Source organism: Dendrobates tinctorius, unplaced genomic scaffold (assembly GCF_039654945.1).
Source record: "Dendrobates tinctorius isolate UK_male_01 unplaced genomic scaffold, ASM3965494v1 ptg000011l, whole genome shotgun sequence".
Taxonomy (NCBI): domain Eukaryota; kingdom Metazoa; phylum Chordata; class Amphibia; order Anura; family Dendrobatidae; genus Dendrobates; species Dendrobates tinctorius.
In genome coordinates this window covers 47,273,182-47,298,301 of record NW_027361679.1, presented here as the reverse complement: position 1 = coordinate 47,298,301, position 25,120 = coordinate 47,273,182, and the positions used below count along the sequence as shown (strand labels likewise).

Here is a 25,120-nt window from a genome sequence, read left to right as displayed (position 1 = left end):
CCCATAAGACAGTGGAGCTTCATCCATGGGGACCAACATATACTGTAGCATTATGTGGAGCTCATCATATACTGTTTCAAACATTATATGGGACCAATGATTCTGTATGGAGAAATAGATGGGCCTCGTCATGAGATGTAAAAAGTGAGGTATTTTTCATTGTACTATACCGCTATTTATCTGCCGTATCGGAGCATGATGAGTTGTGGTATGTGTTAAAGGGGCGCTCTTTCGCCCAGGGCACATGAAAACCTGCAGCCAGCCCTCCCCCCCCACAACTTTAGCCAAATAACCCCCATTTTTCAGTGCATAACTTGTATTATGAAGTTAATTAAGGTTGACAAGCTTAAGTAAGAAGAATTGATGCTTTTGGCATTCAAATGGGCACTGTAGGTGTGTTTCCTGTCCTCCTCTCACTGCCGACTTTTATTCCCCATTGACTTACATTGGGTTTCGTGTTTCGGGACGACCCCGACTTTTCCCTATAATCGGACGATCTTGCTCGACCCGACTTTTGGAAAAGTCGGGTTTCACGAAACGAAACGCGACCCTAAAAAACCAAAAGTCGCTCAACTCTACTGTTCAGTGTAGTTTTATGTGGGCTCCATTTGTTGTCCAATCGATAGTGAAGTTCTTGCCACACACGAATAAGGACATCTGGTGTAACAGAGTGAATAACATCTGTGATTCTCTGTTTTAAGTGATTAATTCTCCTGAATAAGAAGTCCTTGAGACTTTGAAATGCCTAGAGAAAGAAAATAAACCATCACTTTCATCTTTACTGTTGTATCGTGATTTGTACAGCTGCGTGGGTTTTTCAGCACGAATCTGTTCAGTTTGAAGATGTAAAATAGGCATATGGGAAATGTTATTTATAAATTATTTTGTACAGCATGGCTAACTAGTTTAACCCCTTTCTCACCTCGTATGGTATAGTATGTCCGAGGTCAGATCCCCACTTTGATGAGGGCTCTGGCGGTGAGCCCGCATCAAAGCTGGGCCATGTCAGCTGATTTGAACAGCTGATATGTGCCCACAATAGACGCAGGTGGAATCGCGATCCACCCGCGCCTATTAACTAGTTAAATGCCGCTGTCAAATGCTGACAGCGGCATTTAACAAGCACTTTCGCCACTTGATCATGGGTCAGTGATACGTTGGCATAACAACCAGAGGTCTCCTAGAGACCTCTATGGTTGTTGATGCCGGATTGCTATGAGTGCCACCCGGTGATCGGCACTCATAGCAAAGCAGTAAGTCAGCTACATACTGTATAGGCGATCTGCTCATCGCCTATATGTAGCAGAGACGATCAGGCTATAGCAGCTTCTAGCCTCCCATGGAAGCTATTGAAGCATGCAAAAATAAAAAAAAAAGTTTTAAAAAATATGAATTTTTTTTTTAAAAATGTAAAAGTTTAAATCACCCCCTTTTCGCCCCACTCAAAATAAAACAATAAAAAAACACACATACGCATATTAGGTATCGCCGGGTTAAGAATCGCCCGATCTATCAATAAAAGAAAGGATTAACCCGATCAATAAACGGTGTAGCGAGAAAAAAAGTTAAAATGCCAGAATTACGGTTTTAACGTGTGAGATTGCACTTTTGTTTGGAATTTCACCGCACTTGGAATTCTTGTCCTGTTTTCGAGTACACAACATGCTAAGGCTAGTTTCACACTTGCTTTTTTTTGCAGCGCGTTTTTCCCGCAAAAAAACGCATTGAAAAAACGCATACAAAAGCATACAACTGCTGCGTTTTTTTCAAGCATTTTATGAGCATGCATGAAAAAAACGCAGCGTTTTTATGCGTTTGTATGCGTTTTTAGTGCGTTTTTACCGCGTTTGCGTTTTTTTCCAACATTAGGTGGCCCCTCACACTAACCCAAACCATGACTTTACTAACCCTAACCCTGACCCTAACCCTAACCCTGACCCTAACCCTTAACCAAACCATACTTAACCCTAACCCTAACCCTAACCCTGACCCTAACCCTAACCCTGACCCTAACCCTGACCCTAACCCTGACCCTAACCCTGACCCTAACCCTAACCCTGACCCTAACCCTGACCCTAACCCTTAACCAAACCATACTTAACCCTAACCCAAACCCTAAACCCTAACTAACCCTGACCCTAACCCCAACCCTAACCCTGACCCTAACCCCCCTTAACTAACCCTAACTCTAACCCAAACCCCTAAATTCCATGGTTAAAAAAAAAAAACGCATGTGGAAAAAAACGCATACATAAGCATGCCAATGCGCACATATGCGCACCCATAGACTTATATTGGGTGTCTTGCTGTAAAAAAAACGCATTGCGCGCGCATGCGTTTTTTTGAGGCAAGTCGGACGCACAAAAAATGCAACAGGTTGCATTTTGTGCGCCCGAGCGCATACCGCAAAAAAACGCATGCGCGGTAAAACGCGTACAAACGCATGTGTATGCGCACATAAGCGCATCCCATGCAAAGTATAGGAAAAAAAACCGCATGCGCTATTTAGCGCTAAATTACCGCGAAAAAAAACGCAAATGTGAAACCAGCCTAAAACCAATGATGTATTTCAAACGTACAACTCATCCCACAAAAAATAAGCCCTCACATGGCCATATTGACGGAAAAATAGAAAAGGTATGGCTCTGGGAAGAAGAGGAGCGAAAAACAAAAACGCAAAACCTAAAAAAGCTGGGGTCATTAAGGGGTTAAGGATAAAAAAATAGAAAATTTGAAATTGCTAAATTTTCAACATTTTCACCAAATTTCCAATATTTTCTTAAACGCAAGTTACTGTATATAGAACAAATTTTACCACTTTCATGAAGTACAATATGGCACAAAAAATCGGCTTGGTGCCAGCGCGGGCCTCCCCTGTGCTTTAAACTGTTTGAAATACTCACCTCTCCTCATTCCCAGCTGGCCACAGGTCCCGTCTCTTCCGCAACTTCTGTGACGTCTCAGGGCAGAGCCCTCTGTGCTGAGCAGTGCAGAAAGACAGAATAGGTTGAAGACACCAGAGCTGAGGAGACCGAAGCTGCGGCCAGCAGGGAATGAGGAGAGGTAAATATTTGATTATTTATTTTTATGTATGGAGCCCATTCTATATGGAGCAGTATATGGAGCATATTACTCTGTATGGAAACTTATATGGAGTGTATTCTGTGTTCAGTAGTATATGGGGTCTATTATTTTGTATGGAACATTATTTGGGGCTCATACTGTATGGAGCATTATATGGGGCCCATTCTATATGGAGCATTATATGGGGTCCATTATTCTGTATGGAACATATGTGGCTCATACTGTCTGGAGCATTATATGGAGCTGTGTTTTATAAAGACTAAAGTCAGCGCAACCATCTACTGGGAAATTTTAGAGCACTTCATGCTTCCCTCTGCTGACAAGCTTTTTGGAGATGGAAATTTCATTCTCCAGCAGAACTTGGCACCTGTCCACACTTCCAAAAATACCAGTACCTGGTTTAACCCTGCTGTTCTGTTCGGGTCATAGTGACCCGTAAGAGAATTTGTGTGGCCTGTAGATATTTTTCTATAAGTTTCTAAAACTTGAGGTTACTTGACTTTTCCTCATTTGGGGGAACCTATCTATGAGGATTTTTTTTTTTTTTTTTTGTTTACTTTTTGCTACACACCGATTTGTACACTTGTCGAGTTTGGGTCATAGTGACCCGCAATCATTTTTTACAGCTGTGAGGCCATATTTTTAGTGAAATAAAAGAGTTATAACCTCAGTTGGGTCTATTTATTGCATCTACTATTGTATATCAATGTATTTATTTCCTAAATTATTTCAATGGGGTTGTACACGCTCTCTGCCAGGTGTATGCATTGAGATCTGCGCACCATAAAAATGGCTTTATATTGATTATTTTTGGTGCGCAGTCTATACTAAAATGTAGAGCACATCCAGAGAGATCACTAGGTGTGCACTACACATGTATATTCTACGCAGAACGGACTGCGCAGAACACGCTGTGTAAGGCTGGTTTCACATTTGCGTTTTTTTGCGCTGGAAAAAAACGCATACGTGCGCATGCGTTTTTTCCCCTATATTTAACATGGGTGCGCATACCTGCGCGCTGGTAAGCGCATGTATGCGATTTTCATGCGCTGCGTTTTTTTGGGGTGTGCGTTTGTATTTTCCAGACGCAGCATGTTGCATTTTTTGGCCCTGCAAAAAAGCGCATGCGCACATATGCGCACGTTTTGCGCTAAAAATGGCCATTATAGCCTATGGATGCGCATATGTGCGCACTGGCATGCTCATGTATGCGTTTTTTTGCAAATGCATTTTTTTTTGTTAACCATGGAATTTAGGGGTTTGGGTTAGAGTTAGGGTTAGTTAAGGGGGTTTAGGGTTAGGGTTAGGGTCAGGGTCAGGGTTAGGGTTGGGGTTTGGGTCAGGGTTAGGGTTAAGTATGGTTTGGTTAAGGGTTAGGGTCAGGGTTAGGGTTAGGGTTAGGGTCAGGGTTAGGGTTAGTAAAGTCATGGTTTGGGTTAGTGTGAGGGGCCACCTAATGTTGGAAAAAAACGCAAACGCGGTAAAAACGCATACAAACGCATAAAAACGCTGCGTTTTTTTCATGCATGCTCATAAAAATGCTTGAAAAAAACGCAGCAGTTGTATGCTTTTGTATGCGTTTTTTCAATGCGTTTTTTTGCGGGAAAAACGCGCTGCAAAAAAAAGCAAGTGTGAAACTAGCCTAAGAGGGCCTTATTTTGTAAAGCTGAGCTCTAAAGGCCTCCAAATGATTTTTTATTGCTAAGTAAGTCTGCCTGGCTTAGCTCCTTGTTTTCAGAAGGGTTCTTATCTTCTCTGATCTTATCAGTACACATATGCTAGCACACTAAAGGGGGTTTTACACATAGCGATATCGCTAGCAATATCGCTAAAGCACCACCGATTTTGTTACGTTTAGCGATATTGCTAGCGATATCGCTATGTGTGATACTTAACTCCGACCGGCTCCCCCGCTGTCTGTCGCTGATCGCGCGAGATCGGCCGGGTCCATTTCTTGTCGGACGCTTCCTGCTGGGCTTCCTGTGGCGCCGACGAGCGACGCGTGGACGCGGGCGGGAGGACGTCAGGATCGCCGCGTCTGAAAGGTAAGTTTTTGAAGCTGGTTGTTTTTTTCTCAGTTTTTATTATTGGAAAATCACTGGTTAGGCCGTATATTGAGGAAAGAAAGGTCACACCCAGAATGGAAGGAGCAGCAGGCCTTGTAAAGAGCATCCAGCAACATGCTCAGGAAAGTGAAACAATGCCCTCCACAAGCACTTCTACCCCCATGGCCTCTACCTGCGGTGCTTCAAGAATAAAAAGAAAAAGGTGCAGCTATTGCCCTTATTCTTGTGATAATAAAACAAGTATTACATGTTCTGGATGCAAAAAATTCTTATGCAAAGCCCATGCTTATTGTTCTTCATGCAAGAATACATAAAGTAATATTACCATGTAAATATGTTCAAATTGAAGTGTTTATTATCTTTAATTTTTTTTCACAAAATGTTTGATTTGCTTGTTTTGGTTTGTTTTTTTTACCACGTATGTGTAGTTTGCTATTTTTCGTTTTGCTTATTACTAAGTTTTTTCTGAATAAAAAAATAAAATATTTCATTTTTCTTTTTTTTTTTATTTCCAAACATGTTCCCATACAGTCTAGTAAGCAAAAGGTATAAAAATAATTGAGTTAGAGTATCTAAAATCAAGATTTAATAAACCGGGTCATAGTGACCCGGGAACAATACAAGTGTATAGTACATGGGAACAGAACTGCAGGGTTATAAAAACTACAGTATCACTGTGCTTGATTGGCCAGCAAACTTGCCTGACCTTAATCCCCATAGAGAATCTATGGGGTGTTGTTAAGAGGAAGATGAGAGACACCAGACCCAACAATGCAGATGAGCTGAAGGCTGCTATCAAAGCAACCTGGGCTTCCATAACACCTCAGCAGTGCTACAGGCTGATTGCCTCCATGCCACGCCGGATTGATGCAGTAATTGATGCAAAAGGAGCCCCGATTAAGTATTGAGTGTATTTACAGAAAATACATTTCAGTAGGCCAAAATTTTGGATTTTGAAATCATTTTTCAAGCTGGTATTATAAAGTATTCTAATTTACTGAGATAATGACTTTTGGTTTCTCATTGGCTGTAAGCCATAATCATCAACATTAACAGAAATAAACACTTGAAATAGATCATTCTGCTAGTAATGACTCTATATAATATGAGTTTCACTTTTTGTATTGAAGAACTGAAATAAATTAACTTTTTGATGATATTCTAATTTTGTGAGTAGCACTTGTATATTTCTCTGCCGTATCTGCATCATGAATAGTGGAATGTGTTAAAGGGGCCCACTGAGACTCTTTCGCCCAGGGCCTACGAAAACCTGGCCCCGGCCCAGGATCTACTGACTCTTATCTGCATATAAAACAAAACCATACGGAACCAAATGTAAATCCCAGTAGAGTCGCCCACTATGTATTGCCGTCTCAATGGGAAATGGACACTCCCGCATAACATATTAAACAGGAAAAAAACGGGGAGTACAAGTCCAATCACATAAAAATAATGAGCAAAGTTTATTAAACATATAATACTGATAATTACATAAATGACAGAAAATATATAAAGGATCAGATAAGTATCTGCTGCTTGTTAGTCCTAAGAAATTAACAAAATAAAGTGCTTAGTGCCTGTAACAAATATGGGCCATATTTGAGGGATATAAAGTTAAAAGAGATCCTAACAGGTGCGCATCCTGAAAAAATCACTATCCCAAGCCATAGTGCTTACACTATGGCTTGGGATAGTGATTTTTTCAGGATGCGCACCTGTTAGGATCTCTTTTACCTTTATATCCCTCAAATATGGCCCATATTTGTTACAGGCACTAAGCACTTTATTTTGTTAATTTCTTAGGACTAACAAGCAGCAGATACTTATCTGATCCTTTATATATTTTCTGTCATTTATGTAATTGTCAGTATTATATGTTTAATAATCTTTGCTCATTATTTTTATGTGATTGGACTTGTACTCCCCGTTTTTTTCCTGTTTAATATGACTCTTATCTGCAGTATAGTATGTCAACTTTAGTACATGAATTCTGAGTGTAAGTTTAATTAATTTGCCATTTAATTTCTGGGAGCAGAAATGTAAAATATGCTTCCCCAGGCTAGCTGTATTATTTTGCATGTAGTTTGAGTTATCTTCTTGATTTACGCACTCTAGATTATCAGATTTGAGAGCTCACCTAATGCTTTAATGTTTTTGCCATCTGTTAAGGATAAGGTGGTAAAGCCTTCAGAGGATCCCGTAAATCTCCCTGACACTTATTCACTCTTTAAAGATGAGGCAGCTTTGAAACTGAGGAAGATTGCTAACTGTACCTCAGACCAAGTTTCCAAGTAAGAGTTTTCCTTATATTGCATCATTTTTACTTTCCTAGAAGCTCCTACAGCAAATCCTTGTTTGCTTGTAATATATTTTCCTCTACTCTATACTTTTTGGGGAGGGCCAGCCAAATATTTTATTCATGAATTATAAATGTCGTTTAAGTTCCACATGTAAGGATTTTTAGTAACAGTATCAAAAGCAGCATGGATTTGGCTTAACCCCTTCACCTCCAAGGGTGGTTTGCACGTTCATGACCGGGCCAATTTTTACAATTCTAACCACTGTACCTTTATGAGGTCATAACTCTGGAACGCTTCCATTGATCCCGGTGATTCTGACATTGTTTTCTCGTGACATATTGTACTTCATGTTAGTGGTAAAATTTCATTCAAATAACTTGCGTTTATTTGTGAAAAAAATGGAAATTTGGCAAAAAATTTTGAAAATTTCGCAATTTTCCAACTTTGAATTTTTATGCCCTTAAATCACAGAGATACGGCACACAAAAAACTTGATAAGTAACATTTCCCACATGTTTACTTTACATCAGCACAATTTTGGAACCAAAATTTTTTTTTGTTAGGAAGTTATAAGGGTTAAAAGTTGACCAGCGATTTCTCATTTTTACAACACCATTTTATTTTTAGGACCACATCACATTTGAAGCCACTTTGAGGGGTCTATATGATAGAAAATACCCAAAAGTGACACCATTCTAAAAACTGAACCCCTTAAGGTGCTCAAAACCACATTCAAGAAGTTTATTAACCCATTAGGTGCGTCACAGGAATTTTTTTGAATATTTAAAAAGAAATGAACATCTAACTTTTTTTCACAAAAAAAATACTTCAGGTTCAATTTTTTTATTTTACCAAGGGTAACAGGAGAAATTGGACTGCAAAAGTTATTGAGCAATTTGTCCTGAGTACGCTGATACCTTATTTGTGGGGGGGAACGACTGTTTCGGCGCATGGCAGAGCTCAGAATGGAAGGAGCGCCGTTTGACTTTTTCAATGCAAAATTGGCTGGAATTCAGATCGGACGCCATGTCACGTTTGGAGAGTCCCTGATGTACCTAAACAGTGGAAACCCCCTACAAGTGACCCCATTTTGGAAACTAGACCCCCTAAGAAACTTATCTAGATGTGTGGTGAGAACTTTGAACCCCCATGGGCTTCACAGAAGTTTATAACATAAAGCCATTCAATTAAAAAATCATATTTTTTCCACAAAAATGATCTTTTCACCCTCAATTCTTATTTTTCCAAGGGTAACAGGACCCTAAAAGTTATTGTGCAATTTGTCCTGAGTACGCTGATACCCCACATGTGGGCATAAACCACTATTTGGGCGCATGGCAGAGCTCGGAAGGGAAGCAGCGCCATTTGATGTTTTTGGCTGGAATTGAGATCGGACACCATGTCGCGTTTGGAAAACCCCTGATGTACCAAAACAGTGGAAATCCCCCACAAGTGACACCATTTTGGAAACTAGACCCCCTAAGGAACTTATCTAGATGTGTGGTGAGAACTTTGAACCCCCATGGGCTTCACAGAAGTTTATAACATAAAGCCATACAATTAAAAAATCATATTTTTTCCACAAAAATGATCTTTTCACCCTCAATTCTTATTTTTCCAAGGGTAACAGGACCATAAAAGTTATTGTGCAATTTGTTCTGAGTACGCTGATACCCCACATGTGGGGGTAAACCACTATTTGGGCGCATGGCAGAGCTCGGAAGGGAAGCAGCGCCATTTGACGTTTTTGGCTGGAATTGAGATTGGACACCATGTCGCGTTTGGAAAACTCCTGATGTACCAAAACAGTGGAAACCCCCCACAAATGACACCATTTTGGAAACTAGACCCCCTAAGGAACTTATCTAGATGTGTGGTGAGCACTTTGACCCCCCCAGTGCTTCACAGAAGTTTATAATGCCCGGGCGTGAAAATAAATAATTCGTATTTTTTCCACAAACATGATCTTTTAGTCACCATTTTTTTATTTTCCCAAGGGTACCAGGAGAAATTGGACCCCAAAAGTTGTTGTCCAATTTGTCCTGAGTATGCTGATACCCCATATGTGGGAGAAAACTACTGTATGGGCACACGTCGGGGGTCGGAAGGGAAGTAGTGACGTTTTGGAATGCAGACTTTGATGGAATGGTCTGCGGGTGTCATGTTGCCTTTGGAGAGCCCCTAATGTACCTAAACAGTGGAAACCCCCCACAAATGACATCATTTTGTAAACTAGACCCCCCAAGGAACTTATCTAGATGTGTGGTGAGCACTTTGAACCCCCCAGTGCATAACGCCCGGGCGTGAAAATAAAAAATTTGTATTTTTTCCACAAACATGATCTTTTAATCACCATTTTTTTATTTTTTTTTTGAGGTGAGCACTTTGAACCCCCAAGGGCTTCACAGAAGTTTATAATGCCAGGGCATGAAAATAAAAAAATCGTATTTTTTCCAGAAACATGATCCCCAATTTTTTCATTTTCCCAAGGGTAACAGGAGAAATTGGACCCCAAAAGTTGTTGTCCAATTTGGCCTGAGTACGCTGACACCCCATATGTGGGAGAAAACTACTGTATGGACACACGTCGGGGCTCGGAAGGGAAGCAGTGATGTTTTGGAATGCAGACTTTGATGGAATGGTCTGCGGGTGTCATGTGCGTATGGAGAGCCCCTGATGTACCTAAACTATTGAAACTCCCCACAAATGACCCCATTTTGGACACTAGACCCCCCAAGGAACTTATCTAGATGTGTGGTGAGCACTTTGAACCCCCAAGTGCTTCACAGAAGTTTATAACACTCGGACGTGAAAAAAAAAAATCATTTTTTTCCACAAAAATGATATTTTTGCCCCCAACAGGAGAAATTGGACCCCAAAAATTGTTTTGCAATTTGTTCTGAGTAGGCTGATACCCTACATGTGGGGGTAAAACACTGTTTGGGCACATGGCAGAGCTTGGAAGGGAAGGAGCACCATTTGACTTTTTCAACTCAGAATTGGCTGGAATTGAGATCAGACGCCATGTTGCATTTGGAGAGCCCCTGATGTGCCCAAACAGTGGAAACCCCCAATTATAACTCCAACCCTAACCCCAACACACCCCTAACCCTAATCTGAGCCCTAACCCTAGCCCTAACCCTAGCCCTAACCCTAACCCTAGCCCTAGCCCTAGCCCTAGCCCTAGCCCTAACCCTAGCCCTAACCCTAGCCCTAACCCTAGCCCTAACCCTAAGGCTGTGTGCACACGATGCGGATTTTGCTGCGGTTCCGCAGCGGTTTTGGCTGCTGCGGACCCCAGTACCATGATTCCCTATGGGAATCAAAAACCGCAGTGCAGACGGTGCGGAATTTTCTGCGCGGATTATCTGCGGGTTATCTGTCAATTCTTTCTGCGGATTCTCCTGCGGTTTGCCATCTCCTCTATTGAGGAGATGAAAAACCGCAGGACAAAACCGCAGAGCAATCCGCAGGTAAAACCGCAGGTCTTTTGACCTGCGGTTTCACCTGCGGATTTTACAAAATCCGCGCGGATGAATCCGCACCTAATCCGCAGCGTGTGCAAACAGCCTTACCCTAACGGGAAAATGGAGATAAATACTTTTTTTTTAGTTTTATTATTTTTCCCTAACTAAGGGGGTGATAACGGGGGGTTTGACTTACTATTTATGGCGGTTTTTATGTTTGGCGGCTGTCACACGCTAAAAGACGCTTTTTATTGTAAAATAGTTTTTGCATCACCACATTTTGAGAGCTATAATTTTTCCGTATTTTGACCCACTGAGTCATTTGAGGTCTCATTTTTTGCGGGACGAGTTGACGTTTTTATTGGTACCATTTTCGGGCACGTGACATTTTTTGATCGCTTTTTATTCCTATTTTTGGGACGCAGAATGAACAAAAACCAGCGTTTCATGAATTTCTTTTGGGGGGTGCGTTTACACCGTTCCGCGTGCGGTAAAATTGATAAAGTGGTTTTATTCTTCGGGTCAGTACGGTTACAGCGATACCTCATTTAGGTCGTTTTTTTATGTTTTTGTCGGTTTTATGCAATGAAAACTATTTTATATAAAAAATAATTATTTTTGCATCGCTTTATTCTGTGAGCTATAACTTTTTTATTTTTTTGCTGATGATGCTATGTGGCAGCTCGTTTTTTGCGGGACAAGATGACGTTTTCAGCGGTACCATGGATATTTATATGCGTCTTTTTGATCGCGCGTTATTACACTTTTTGTTTGGCGGTATGATAATAAATCATTATTTTTTGCTTCGTTTTTTATTTTTATTTTTTAAGGGGTTCGCTAAAAGGGTTAACTAATGGGACAGTTTTATAGGGCGGGTCATTACGGACGCGGCAATACCCAATATGTGTACTTTTATTTTTTTTTATTATTATTATTTCCAAAAAATGGATTTATTGAGGGAATATTTTTTTTTTTTTCTAATTTATTTGGCGATTTTTTTAAATTTATTTTTACATTTTTTTTTTAATTTTTTTTTTTTACTTTATTACATAGTCCCAGGTGGGACATCACTGTCCTGTGACAGATCGCTGATCTGTCACATCACAGATCACTGTGACAGATCAGCAATCTGTCACAGGCATTGAAGCAGACTTCCTCTTGCCTGCGCTTTGCAGGCACTGAGGAAGCCAGCTTCCTCAGGTCCCCGAAGGCCCCCGTCGCCATCTTGGATTCGGGGGCCTGGAGGATAGGAGCCCCCCGCAGCAGCGCTGCACATTGCGCTGCCGTGGGGGGCTCAGGGAAGCACGGAGGGAGCCCCCTCCCTGCCGATGCTTCCTTTTAACTCCCGGTACACCGCGATCATGTTTGATCGCGGTGTGCAAGGGGTTAACGTGTCGGGGGCGGTCCGTGACCGCCCCTGACACATAGTGCCGGGTGTCAGTTGTGATAATCAGCTGACACCCGCCCGCGATCAGCGGCGCTCACCACGTGGGCGCCGCTGATCGCGGTAGACGTACTATCCCGTCCACGGTCATACGGGCCCGGGTACCGTGGACGGGATAGTACGTCGGATGTCAGGAAGGGGTTAAAGGTAGTCTTGCAACCCAAAATGATTGTTCAAACCAAGCACAGCACCTTGCAGGGGACATAGCCCTAACAAAATTCATAACTTTAACGTCCAAATCTATTGCTGAATTTGTCACAAATCACTTTCTATTTAAATATGCAAATTAGATGTTCAATGCATCCATGGCAAGGTCATGCAACTTAGTGTACCTTCCCACCTACTTGTTTTCCATCTCTCTCCACCCTCTCTTCCTTGCTTGACTGCTTTTGCTTTACAAAAGAAAGAGAAGGGTAGCGTTAGATGGAAATCAAATAGCTGGGAAGGTGCACTGTAACTGCTCCGCCACACTAACGGTTGGGGTTAAGGGTGTACCAAGCACCTCATAATCACATTATATTAACCCCTTCACCGACCCATGACGCCTACGAAGGCATCATGAAATCATGTTCCTGCGGGTCGGGTGATCAGGGTCACTGAAAGGTCACCCAACCCGCAGGTAAAAGAGGACTTCTACTTCACCCCAGGGGGCGTGGCTTCGCCACGCCCCCGTGACTGCAATCGCTGTGATTGGCTGTTGAAAGTGAAACAGCTAATCAGAGTGATTGTAATATTTCACCAATGAAACTTGGTGAAATATTATAATCCAGCCATGGAGACCACAATCTGTCCCCCCACGACTGACAGGGGCGGTCTGCCCCACCATCGACTGACAACGGCGATCTGCCGCCACCGTCAATGTCTACTCTCCCAACTCTGCCCTCCGTTCCCCTGCCTTCCAATCCCCCTGGTACCTCTCAAGTCCCGGTGTCCCTCCGTCTTTGATCTTCCAAAATGGCGGGCGTATGTGCATGGGTCCGCCGAATCTGCTGGCAGGCAGATTCATTCATTCATTCAAGGTACATTTTGATCACTGTGATAGACCCTATCACAGTGATCAAAATTAAAAAATAGTAAATAACCCCCCTTTATCACCCCCATAGGTAGGGAGAAATAGTAAAATAAAGAAAATATATTTCTATTTTTCCATAACGGTTAGGGTTAGAATTAGGGTTGGGGTTGGAATTAGGGTTAAGGTTAGAATTAGGGTTAGGTTTGGAATTAGGGTTAGTGTTAGAATTAGGGTTAGGGTTGGAGTTATAGTTAGGGTTAGGTTTGGAATTAGGGTTAGGGTTGGGTTTAGGGTTAAGATTAGGGTTAGGGGTGTGTTGGGGTTAGGGTTATGGTTAGGGTTGGGATTAGGGTTAGGGGTGTGTTGGGGTTAGGAATGTGGTTATGGGTGTGTTGAGCTTAGGGTTGGAGTTAGAATTGAGGGGTTTCCACTGTTTAGGCACATCAGGGGGTCTCCAAACGCGACATGGCGCCACCATTGATTCCAAGCGCCGACGTGTGCCCAAACAGTGGTTTACCCCAACATATGGGGTATCAGCGTACTCAGGAAAAAATGCACAACAACATTGGGGGTCTAATTTTTCCCGTTACTCTTTGGGGAAAAAAAAAATTGGGGGCTAAAAAATTATTTTTGTGGAAAAAATGATTTTTTATTTTCACGGCTCTGCGTTATAATCTTCTGTGAAGTACTTCGGGGTTCAAAGTGCTCATCACACAACTAGATAAGATCCTTGGGGGTCTAGTTTCCAAAATGGGGTCACTTGTGGGGGGTTTCTACTGTTTAGACACATCAGGGGCTCTGCAAACCCGCTGACCATTCCATCAAAGTCTGCATTACAAAACACTACTTCCCTTCTGAGTCCAGACGTGTGCCCAGACAATGGTCCCCCCCTCATATGGGGTACCAGCATACTCAGGACAAACTGAACAACAACTTTTGTGGTCCAATTTCTCCTGTTACCCTTGTGAAAATAAAAAATTGCAGGCTAAAAAATCATTTTTTGAGGAAAAAAAATTATTTTTTATTTTCACGGCTCTGTGTTATAAACTTCTGTGAAGCACTTTAGGGTTCAAAGTGCTCATCACACATCTAGATAAGTTCCTTGGGGGGTTTAGTTTCCAAAATGGGGTCACTTGTGGGGGAGCTCCAATGTTTAGGCACATCAGGGGATCTTCATATGCGACATGGTGTCCGCTAACGATTGGAGCTAATTTTCCATTCAAAAAGTCAAATGACGCTCCTTCCCTTCTGAGCCCTGTCGTGCACCCAATCAGTGGTTATGACCACATATAAGGTATCAGTGTACTCAGAAGAAATTGCCCGACAAATTTTAGGATCAATTTTATCCTGCTGCCCATGTGAAAATGAAAAAATTGATGCTAAAAGAAAATTTTTGTTGTAAAAATTAAAATGTCCATTTTTTCCTTCCACGTTTCTTTAGTGTCTGTGAAGCACCTGAAGGGTTAATAATCTTCTTGAATGTAGTTTTCAGTAGCTTGAGAGGTGCAGTTTTTGGAATGGTGTCACTTTTGGGTGTTTTCTGATATGTAGGCCCCTCAAAGGGACTTCAAACGTGAGGTGGTCACTAAAAAAAATGGTTTTGTAAATTTTGCTGGAAAAATGAGAAATCGCTGGTTCACTTTTAACCCTTATAACTTACTAACAAAATTTTTTTTTCCCAAAATTGTGCTGATGTAAAGTAAACATGTGGGAAATGTTATTTATTAACTATTTTGTGTCACATAACTCTCTGGTTTAACAGAATAAAATTTCAAAATTTGAAAATTGTGACATTTTCAAAATTTTTGCCAAATTTTTTTTATTTTTTTCACAAATAAACGCAAAAATCATCGACCTAAATTTGCCATTAACATGAAGCCCAATATGTCACGAAAAAACAAATTCAGAATCGCTAGGATCCGTCGAAGGGACACTGGTCAGAATTGCTAAAAATTGCCAGGTCATTAAGAGTCATGAAGGGGTTAAAGAACTATTTCTGGCAAACAAAGATGGATTTAGATATTAATGCCTTCCCATATTGGAATCACTGGGTATGTCCTATTTTGGAGAGACTTCTTGCAAATGCACCTATCATTACATCTTGATTAGTGATGAGCGAGTATACTCATTGCTCGGATTTTCCCAAGCATGCTAGGGTGTCCACCGAGTATATTGCCGTGCTTGGAGATTTAGTTTTTGTTGCATGATTTGTGGCTGCTAGACAGCCTGAATACATGTGGGGATTCCCTAACAAACAGACAATCTAAAACAAAAGCTCTAAAAAAGTGCCATGGCTTCCCTTGCAAAAGAAATCTAATGAAATCTGCTTTGTCAAATCCAAATGCCTCTCTCTCAGCATTATTGTATTGAGGAGAGCCCATTTAACGATTTACAAACTAGTTAATCCCTAGCCACACAAGTATAAACAGCACCTCAGACATGACTTCCTAAAAGGCCGTCAAGAGATTTCTTGTGCCTCCTGACAACCCAGAGAGGAGGCTGTAACAGACTGCCAAAAAAGAGGAAAGGGAAGTGTGCAGGTGGACACGAAGATCCACTTAAAGCACATTCGTAAAAGGGGAGAGGGAGAATAGTAAGGACAACCAAAATATAAATGAAACTAGAATAACCCTACTTAAATCTAAAACTGGCAACAGGAAAAAGGTACTGGGAAGGTAGACAGACACACAGCAAGAATATAAACTGTGTAAGTCTAGCAGGGTAAATGCTATCGCTAAAGGGCTCCTTAGCACAAATCCACCTTGAAGTATAGCTATTAAAGAATTGCAATGAAGGGATAATATAAAAAGACCCACCCAGAACGTGATAGGGCAAACCAAAATGGGAAAATGGAAAACACCTGGAAAGGAGCAAGCCAAAACGTGAGAATAAAGATAATCGGAACAATCAGTATTTAGAGAGGAAAGGAAAAGAGCATAGCTCGACAAACAGAATAACCATCCATGAAGCAACGGGTCACTGAATTAAATCCCTAAACCAAGCCATGACAGACATATTTGCAAGTTTCACTCACAACATCCACTGCATGCTCGTATTTCTGTAAAATACCCATGTAGTCAAAATCGTCAGTCAATAAAGCTGTAGATGAATTCCTAGAAGGGTTTAATTTCCAGTTACAAACCAGACAGGCCCAAATGCATCTGCACTAATCCAGGGTGCAGAGTGATTCAGTACTCTTGAAGTTGCTACAATATTGGGGCATATGATCACAGAACCATCACAAGTTCTATTGCAAGCAATCAAGAGTCACAAAAAATATGTTGGTAAATAAACCGCACATTAGCTGCCAAGGACTGGAGAAGAATCCAACATGAAGCAACCAGTGACCCAATATCCTTCAGTGCTGTCATATTCCAGGTTTGTGACCTCCCTAGATTGCCCAAAAGTACAAGGTGTTCAGAGATAGAGCCAGGATAAGGAAGGCTGAATCTGAATTGACCACCACCGAACAAGACACAGAAGTTGAAACCTCAAGACTAGGCCAGGAAATATCTAAAATCAGATTTTTTAAGAATTTATGGACTTAATGATCTAAGAATCATGGCATGGCCCCCTTACTCACCTGACCTAAACCCTATTGAGAACATGGGGGTCATTCTTAAACAGAGATTTACAATGCAGAAAATCTCTACATCTCTCTGAAGAGTGTCTTGGAGGCTGCAGCTGGTGCTGCCCAAAAAGTTGATCATCCTGCAAATTAAGAAACTGACAGCCTCCATGGATGGAAGGCTTATGACTGTTATTCAAATGAAGAGTGGCTATATTGGTCATTGATATATATTTTTTAAATGTCAGAAATGTATTTTTGTACATTTTGAGTTGTTTGGTTATTATTTTCACTTTAACAGATGAAAATAAATAATTGAGATGGGAAAATGTATGTTTTTCATTTAGTTGCATAATAATTCTGCGCACTAATAGTTGCTCAGTAATTCTGCACACATAACTATTCCCCTAAGAAAGACATAACTACACTTTTGCTTTCTTAAATATTTCCTGTTATGAAAGAGTCACCGTAGGAGGCAAAAACATAAATACTAGCTAAGTCCAGAAAACCAGAGAAGTTGGCAGCTATCGGATTGCAGACCCCTGAACCTATCAACAACAACTAGCAGTAGCCGTGGGGGGTTCCTATGGTGCCGTAGACCCCTCGATCACAGCCGGAGAACTAAATAGCCTAAAGACAGAAAGGGAAATCTAAACTGCCCCAGAGCAGACCCCAAAGCAATAGGCAGCCCCCAACATATAATGACGGTGAAGCAAGATGAAAAAACACTCACACAGATAGAAAGATAGGCTGAGCAAATGATGGGGCCCTAGCTAACTAAATAGGACAGGATAGGAAAACTGCTGTCTGCAATCCGCCAAAACCCTATCAAAACAAGAGCCAACAGACTGATAGGGAAAAAAGCCCTGAAGACGCTAGGCTTCAAAAAGACTATATCAGTACTCAGGTATTTTCTGAAGACAGAGCAAAAAGGAATTCAGCTCACCCCAGCCGGGACTGGCAGAAATCCAGAAAAACAAGGCAAAACAAAACCAAAACACAAATGCAAAAAGCAGAGAAGAAAACTTAGCTTTTGAGGAGCAGGAATCAGACTGGTCTCCTAGAATCCCACAGAGAAATCACCAGCCAGGCAGAAGGGCGTCGGCTGCCTTATATCCAGTCAGCAATTCCAGTCACCCAGTCATCATCATCCTGCTCAGGTGCTTGGTAATCAGCCTCACTACCTTCCTTCACCAGAAGAGGGAGTTCATCAGACCTTAATGGTGAATTGGAAAATGAACTCACAACAGTACCTCCCCCTTGAGGAGGGGTCACCGAACCCTCATCCACACCACCAGGGCGATCAGGGTGAGCCCGATGAAAGGCACGCACCAATCTTTTGGCATGAATATCAGAGGCAGAGACCCAGGAATTATCCTCCTGACCATAACCCTTCCACTTAACCAAATACTGGAGTCTCCATCTAGCCAGACGGGAATCCAGTATCTTCTCTACCTCATATTCCATGTTGCCTTCAACCAATACAGGGTCCGGAGGTGCCACCCCAGGAACAACTGGTTCAACAAACCTCTTCAACAAGGACTTATGGAACACATTATGAATTTTAAATGTGACAGGAAGAGCCAACCGAAAAGAGACCGGATTAATAATCTCCAAAATCTTGTAAGGTCCAATAAATCTAGGCTTAAACTTAGGAGAAGCCACCTTCATAGCGATATTTTTTGATGATAACCAAACCATATCACCAACCTTAAACTGGGGACCAATGGTCCCATGTCGGTTGGAAAACCGCTGGACCTTTTCCTGGGAGAGAGATAACTTATCCACCACTTGGTCCCAGATCTGGTGCATTCTCTCCACCACAATGTCAACACCTGGGCAGGCAGAAGGCTCCACCTGCCTTGAAGAAAATCGAGGATGAAACCCAAAGTTACAAAAAAAAGGTGACATCAAAGTGGCAGAACTAGCTCTATTATTTAAAGCAAATTCGGCCAAGGGCAAAAATGAAACTCAATCATCCTGATCAGCGGAAATAAAACATCTCAAATACGACTCAAAGGTCTGGTTTGTTCTCTCCGTCTGCCCATTGGTCTGAGGGTGAAAAGCAGAGGAGAAGGACAACTGAATTCCCAGCTTGGAACAGAAAGTCCTCCAAAACATAGACACAAACTGAACTCCTCTGTCAGATACAATGTTCTCAGGAATCCCGTGCAAGCGAACTACCTTGAAATATGGGTCCATGGCCTCCTGAGGACCGGCAAAGGCATCAACAACCCACTAGAGCGAGAACAAGGTTTAGACCGGGAGCAAGTCCCACAGGACTGCACAAAATTCCTGACATCATGAGACAAGGCGGGCCACCAAAAAGACCGACTCACCAGATCTCTAGTACCAAAAATACCTGGATGACCAGCCAATGCAGAGCAATGAACTTCAGATATCACTCTCTTCTTCCACTGGTCAGGAACATACAACTTTCCACTGGGACAACGCTCAGGTTTGTCCTCCTGGAACTCTTCCAGAGCATGTCTCAAATCGGGCAAGATGGCAGAAAGAACTACCCCTTTGCCTAAGATGGTAGCAGGCTTGGTCACCACAGGAGAATCAGCAAAGAAGCTCCTAGAGAGAGCATCAGCCTTGACATTCTTAGTGCCAGGAAGAAAAGAGACCACAAAATCAAAACGTGTAAAAAACAAGGCCCACCTAGCCTGTCTAGGGTTCAAGCGTTTGGCCGACTCCAGGTAAATCAAATTCTTGTGGTCAGTGAGGACCACGACTTGATGTTTAGCTCCCTCCAACCAATGTCTCCACTCCTCAAATGCCCATTTTATGGCTAACAGTTCCTGATTCCCCACATCATAGTTACGTTCAGATGGAATTTCCATTTCAAGCTTATTGATAGAATTAATCATCAAATATATGCCTAATAATTGTGCACACAGTATATTTTGTAACATATGACCATCTATTTTAAGGGCATACAAATTCATAGTTTGAAAATTTCAAATTCTTTAAAAGTTTGACAAGTTTTCAATATTTTTTTTAAATAAACGCGAATCATATTAACCTTAATTTACCAGTAATTTAAGGCACAATATGTCACGAATATACTGTACAGTCTCATAATCATCGAAATATGTGGAAGCATTACATAGTTCTTGCAACAAAAATTTGACACATGTCCAATTTAGAAAATGTGGTCTGGTCAGGAACAGGCTTTGGGGTTAAAGGTACAATTTGTAATAAAGTTATGTCATCTACAAGGTGCTTTGCTTGGTTTGAGCTGTCTTTTTGAATCGACCAACTTTGTTTAGTTTTGTACACAGCCAAAGTAGGTTTGCCTTTGAGATACACAAGGCCTCTCAATTATAATGAATGCCTTCAAATGAAAAATAAGTGATTGCATGCTCCATATTAGTACACATGTACCTATACATGATTGCTGGAGCCTTAGGGGTTTTATATTTATTAACATGGATATTGGTAAATAGGGATCTTTAAATTTTTCCTTCATTTGTACCTGAAAATGAAAGAGATCACTCATTTTTTTTTTTTGGGAGTTTGTAGAAACACATTATTTTGGCCCGGATATTTCTGTATTTGACGGAACTGAATGCTTTTAGTTTATATGTTACATAAATGATAATTTACTTATCTTCTATATGTTCCAAAATATTTAATATGGCTGATTTACTGGTTAATGTTGTAATATCTACTTTTAGTGAACCATTAAAGTTATTCACAGCAGACTTCAGAGATGAAGAAAATACTATGTCCATTGATGGCAGGGGTGAGTTGAGAAATACAACATCAAGAAAAGATATACACAATTATTCCACACATTTTAAAAGTTAATGTCCTACTTTTAAAATATTCACTTCTCAGCATTGAAATTGAAACACAATGAGGAGAATACATAGAATTAGAAAAATTACAGGAACAATTGTTAATATTATCCAAATTATGAAAAAATGTACAAAAATTTTAAAGGATGAGTGGTGCATGCAGAAATACATCCACTTACACACCTTAACATGTTATCAAAGTAGTAATTAACTGTTGTTTGAGGAATATTTTGCCACATTGAATGTACTTGAGCAAGCAAATCACTGAGTTCCACTGCTATCAGCTTCTTTTGCAATTGCCAGCTAATGACGTCCCAGACGTGCCCGATGGGAGAAAAGCCTATAGATGCTGTAGGTCATGGTATCATGCTTAGGCCACACAGGCTGTTCACAGTAACATGAATAACATGGCGTCTGGCACTGTTGTCTTTCTTGAACAGCTACTGGGATACTTTCATATTCCCTCATCAAGGACTTTTCATGGCATAGCCCACTAGGTCTCTGGACCAATATTAGGCTGTCATTGTGTCAAAGACTAAAACTAGACTAATCGCTGAACAGCATAGACCTTCATTCCAGCCTCTATCACCAACTTGCTCTGCACTAAAATAGCCTTTGAGAGGAATGGCTTGAGGTCAATGGAACACCTGTAGCTGGATGACTGATTTGTAGCACAATTCATGCAAAAGCATTCTGATGGATTCAGGAGACACTCTTTGATGCCTTAAGCTTGATATCTGCCATTTAATTTCACTGGCAGTAAACAATGAGCCTTTCTGAGAATTTCAAGAGGCAGCATGAGTAACGCCATAAAGATGCCTTCACAACTGAATGTGACACTAGTCCTACTTTTGAGATTTTGGTGTGAGGTGGTATAATGTGTAGAACTGCAAGGATCAGGATTTCATCATGGACAGGAGGCAGATCAAGAGTTAACAAATTTATTAACAGAGTTAAACTCCACACAGGTAGAAAAAGTGTATGGGAGGTCTGGTAAAGATGATGGAAGGGATCTGTGGGGAGAACAGGGATAAGGCGAATGTTCAAAACAGAGTAAACTTATCAGTCTGTCGGTTTCTTGATTGTAGCGTTTCGATTTCAAGCGGTGGCACCGACACCAGCAGCACGTGACATCCCGGGGTTGTCCTGAGTAGACAATGGTCTGGATTCTCGATGCAAGTGTGGATCGTTGTTTTACTAGGTGGGCTTCTGTTCCCACGGTCTCTTGTACAGAGCTCCGTTCATTGGGAGATACCACCAAAGCATGGCTCTGCTCCACGGTGTATGCGGGTGAGGGGTCAGGAGGTTCGGGCCTAGTCACCTGTTCCAGGCGGGACCGCATGCCAGCAGCAGTCACTGTTCCAGAGTGTGAGTCACCTCCAGGGTTAGGAGTCAACAGGGATTTAGCAATCTGATGTACATGGACAGGGGACACGGTAGAAGGGGATATGCGAGGTAGGCCTGCACTCACGCGATGCTGTGCTGCGTGGGCCTGCACCTCAACCTGCTGCAAGCTCAGTCTTCACACCTGGTCTCAAATCTTTTTCCCGCGCACAGCCCTTTTTATCTTAGACCTGCCCACTTTTGTCCAGTGCAAAGGTCGGTCGGGGGCTGAAAGCTCTCGACCATGCAACTCTGATGACAGTACCGACAGTTCTAAAACCGGCGCAACAGAGGTAACCCCTGTCCAGGTCATTTTCTTACAAATATATGATAGCCACACCTCTCTTGTCTTCAGTTAGGTAAACTAACAGCTCAGTGTTACATTGCTTTAGTTAAGGAGCTAGTGGTACAACCATTTCCCTTTGTCAAAGGAGCTATTTTTAGACATGACAGTGGCAGACTGCATTTTGCTTATGGTACTGTGTCCAGTCAGCCTGGTCTAAATGTTCTTCCACGGCCTGCAGCATTTCTGGACAGGTCCCCCACACAGCACATCCAGGATGTCTTTGGTCATCAATTACAATGTCAGCAGTGAATCTTGATTATTTGCATATCAGAACATTCCTTAGGCACCCATTAATAACCTTACTGATAGCATGCCAAGGCATGTACAGTGGCTTGCAAAAATATTCACCCCCTTGCATTTTCTGTATTTTGCTACCTCACAACCTGGAATTTCCATGTTTTTTTTTTAGGCCTATCATCAGTTCATGTAAAGGACATTCTTACAACTGTGAACATTTGGGCCCCCTACTATTTAATATATTTATTAATGATCTAGTGGATGGCTTACACAGTAAAATATCAGTATTTGCAGATGATACAAAACTATGTAAGGTAGTTAACACAAAGGAGGACAGTTTGCAAATACAGACAGATTTGAGTAAATTGGAGAATTGGGCTGAAAAATGGCAAATGAGGTTTAAGGCTACTTTCACACTTGCGTTTTTTTGCGCACCATACGCAGTGCAAACGCACATAAAAAACGCATCATGCGTTTTTTTTGCGGTTTTGTACGCGTTTTTTGCGCTGACGTGCGCATTACCATGCGTACGTCAGCTCACCCATAGACTATAATGGGTGGTTGGGTGAAAAAAAACGCATTGCGTGTGCATGCTTTTTTTGGGACAAGTCGGACGCACAAAAAATGCAACAGGATGCATTTTGTGCACCCGAGCGCACACTACAAAAAAACGCATGCGCATACAAACGCATGTGTATGCGCACCCATGTAAAGTATAGGGAAAAAAACGCATGCGCATACAAACGCATACAAACGCATGTGTATGTGCACCCATGTAAAGTATAGGAAAAAACCGCATGCTTTTTTTGCCTAAAAAAACGCAAAAAAGCGCAAGTGTGAAACCAGCCTAACACAAATAAGTGTAAGGTTATGCACATGGGAAGGAGAAACAGATGCTATAATTACTTACTAAATCGGAAACTGCTGGGGAAATCAGACATGGAAAAAGACTTAGGCATCTTAGTCAATAAGAAGCTAAATTGGAGTGCCCAGTGTCAGGCAGCTGCCACCAAAGCAAATAGGGTCATGGGATGCATTAGAAGAGGTCTGGGGACACGAGATGAAAACATAATTCTCCCTCTGTACAAATCACTCGTCAGACCACACTTGGAGTATTGTGTGCAATTTTGGACGCCGGTGCTCAAGAAAGACATTACTGAACTTGAAAGGGTTCAAAGGTGGGCTACTAAAATGATAAATGGAGTTGGTTCACTACAATACCCAGAAAGGTTATCAAAATTAGGTCTACTTACTCTAGAAAAGAGAAGAATTAGGGGAGACTTAATATATATGTACAAGTATATCAGAGGGCAATACAGAGATCTCTCCAATGAACTGTTTGTACCAAGGACTGTGACAAGAACAAAGGGGCATTCTCTTCATTTGGAGGAAAGACAATTTCTGCACCAGCATAGAAGAGGGTTCTTCACGGTAAGAGCAGTGAGGCTCTGGAATTCTCTTCCTGAGGAAGTGGTGATGGCCAACTCACTGAATGAATTTAAGAAAGGAATGGATACTTTTCTTGTGAGTAACAGTATAGAAGGTTACGAATAACAGAATATTATAGGTAGATGGTTGACCCAGCTTAGGGGAAGGAATTTTTTCCCTATGGAGAAAATTGGCTTCTACTCTGTGGGTTTTTTCCTTCCCCAGGATCAACAATGCAGAACAGCTGCACTAAAAATAGGCTGAACTAGATGGACATAAGGTCTTCCTTCAGCCTTCAAAACTATGTTACTATGTTTTTCTTTTTATTGTGAAGCAAACAACAAATAGTGCAAAATAACTGAAAACTTCAGTCTGCATATTTTTTCACCCCCCTAAAGTCAGTACTTTGTAGAGCCTCCTTTTGCAGCAATTACAGCTGCAATTTGCTTTGTATAAGTCTCTTTAAGTTATCCACATCTTACCACTTGGATTTTTTGCCCATTCCTCAAGGCAAAACAGTTCCAGTTCCCCCAAGGTAGATAGTTTCATCTGGTGATCAGCAATCTTCAAGTCTGACCTCAAATTCTCAATCGGTTTAAAGTCTGGACTTTGACTAGGCCACTCCAAAACATTTACACATTTCCTCTTAAACCAATCAAGTGTTGCTTTAGCAGTATACTTTTGTTCATTATCTTGTTGGAAAGTGAGTCTCCATCCAAGTCTCAAATCACTGACAGACTGAAACTGGTTTTGCTGAAGAATATCTTTGTATTTCACACTATCCATCTTCCCCTACACTTGGACCATTTTCCAAGTCCCTACTGCTGAAAACCTTCCCCATAGCATGATGCTGACACCACCATGTTTCACAGTGGGGATGGTGCTCTTGGGACGATAAGCAGTGTTGGTTTGATGCCAGACATAGCATTTGGTCTCATCTGACCACAGCACCTTCCTCCATACATGTGGGGAGTCTCAC

General features: G+C 41.6%; 1 protein-coding gene across 4 annotated transcripts in view; it reads left to right on the top strand.

The window, feature by feature from the left end:
* CCDC158 (coiled-coil domain containing 158) overlaps positions 1–25,120 on the top strand; it is a 222,997-nt gene that overhangs the window by 160,567 nt on the left and 37,310 nt on the right. For 3 of the 4 annotated variants that reach the window (XM_073541919.1, XM_073541905.1, XM_073541912.1), the window contains 2 exons: positions 7,320–7,441; positions 20,625–20,692. The exons of the other annotated variant lie outside the window; for it this stretch is intronic. In XM_073541919.1, coding sequence (XP_073398020.1) covers positions 7,320–7,441; positions 20,625–20,692 — 190 coding nt within the window. The remainder of the gene's footprint in view (positions 1–7,319; positions 7,442–20,624; positions 20,693–25,120) is intronic. 4 annotated transcript variants of the gene reach the window in all.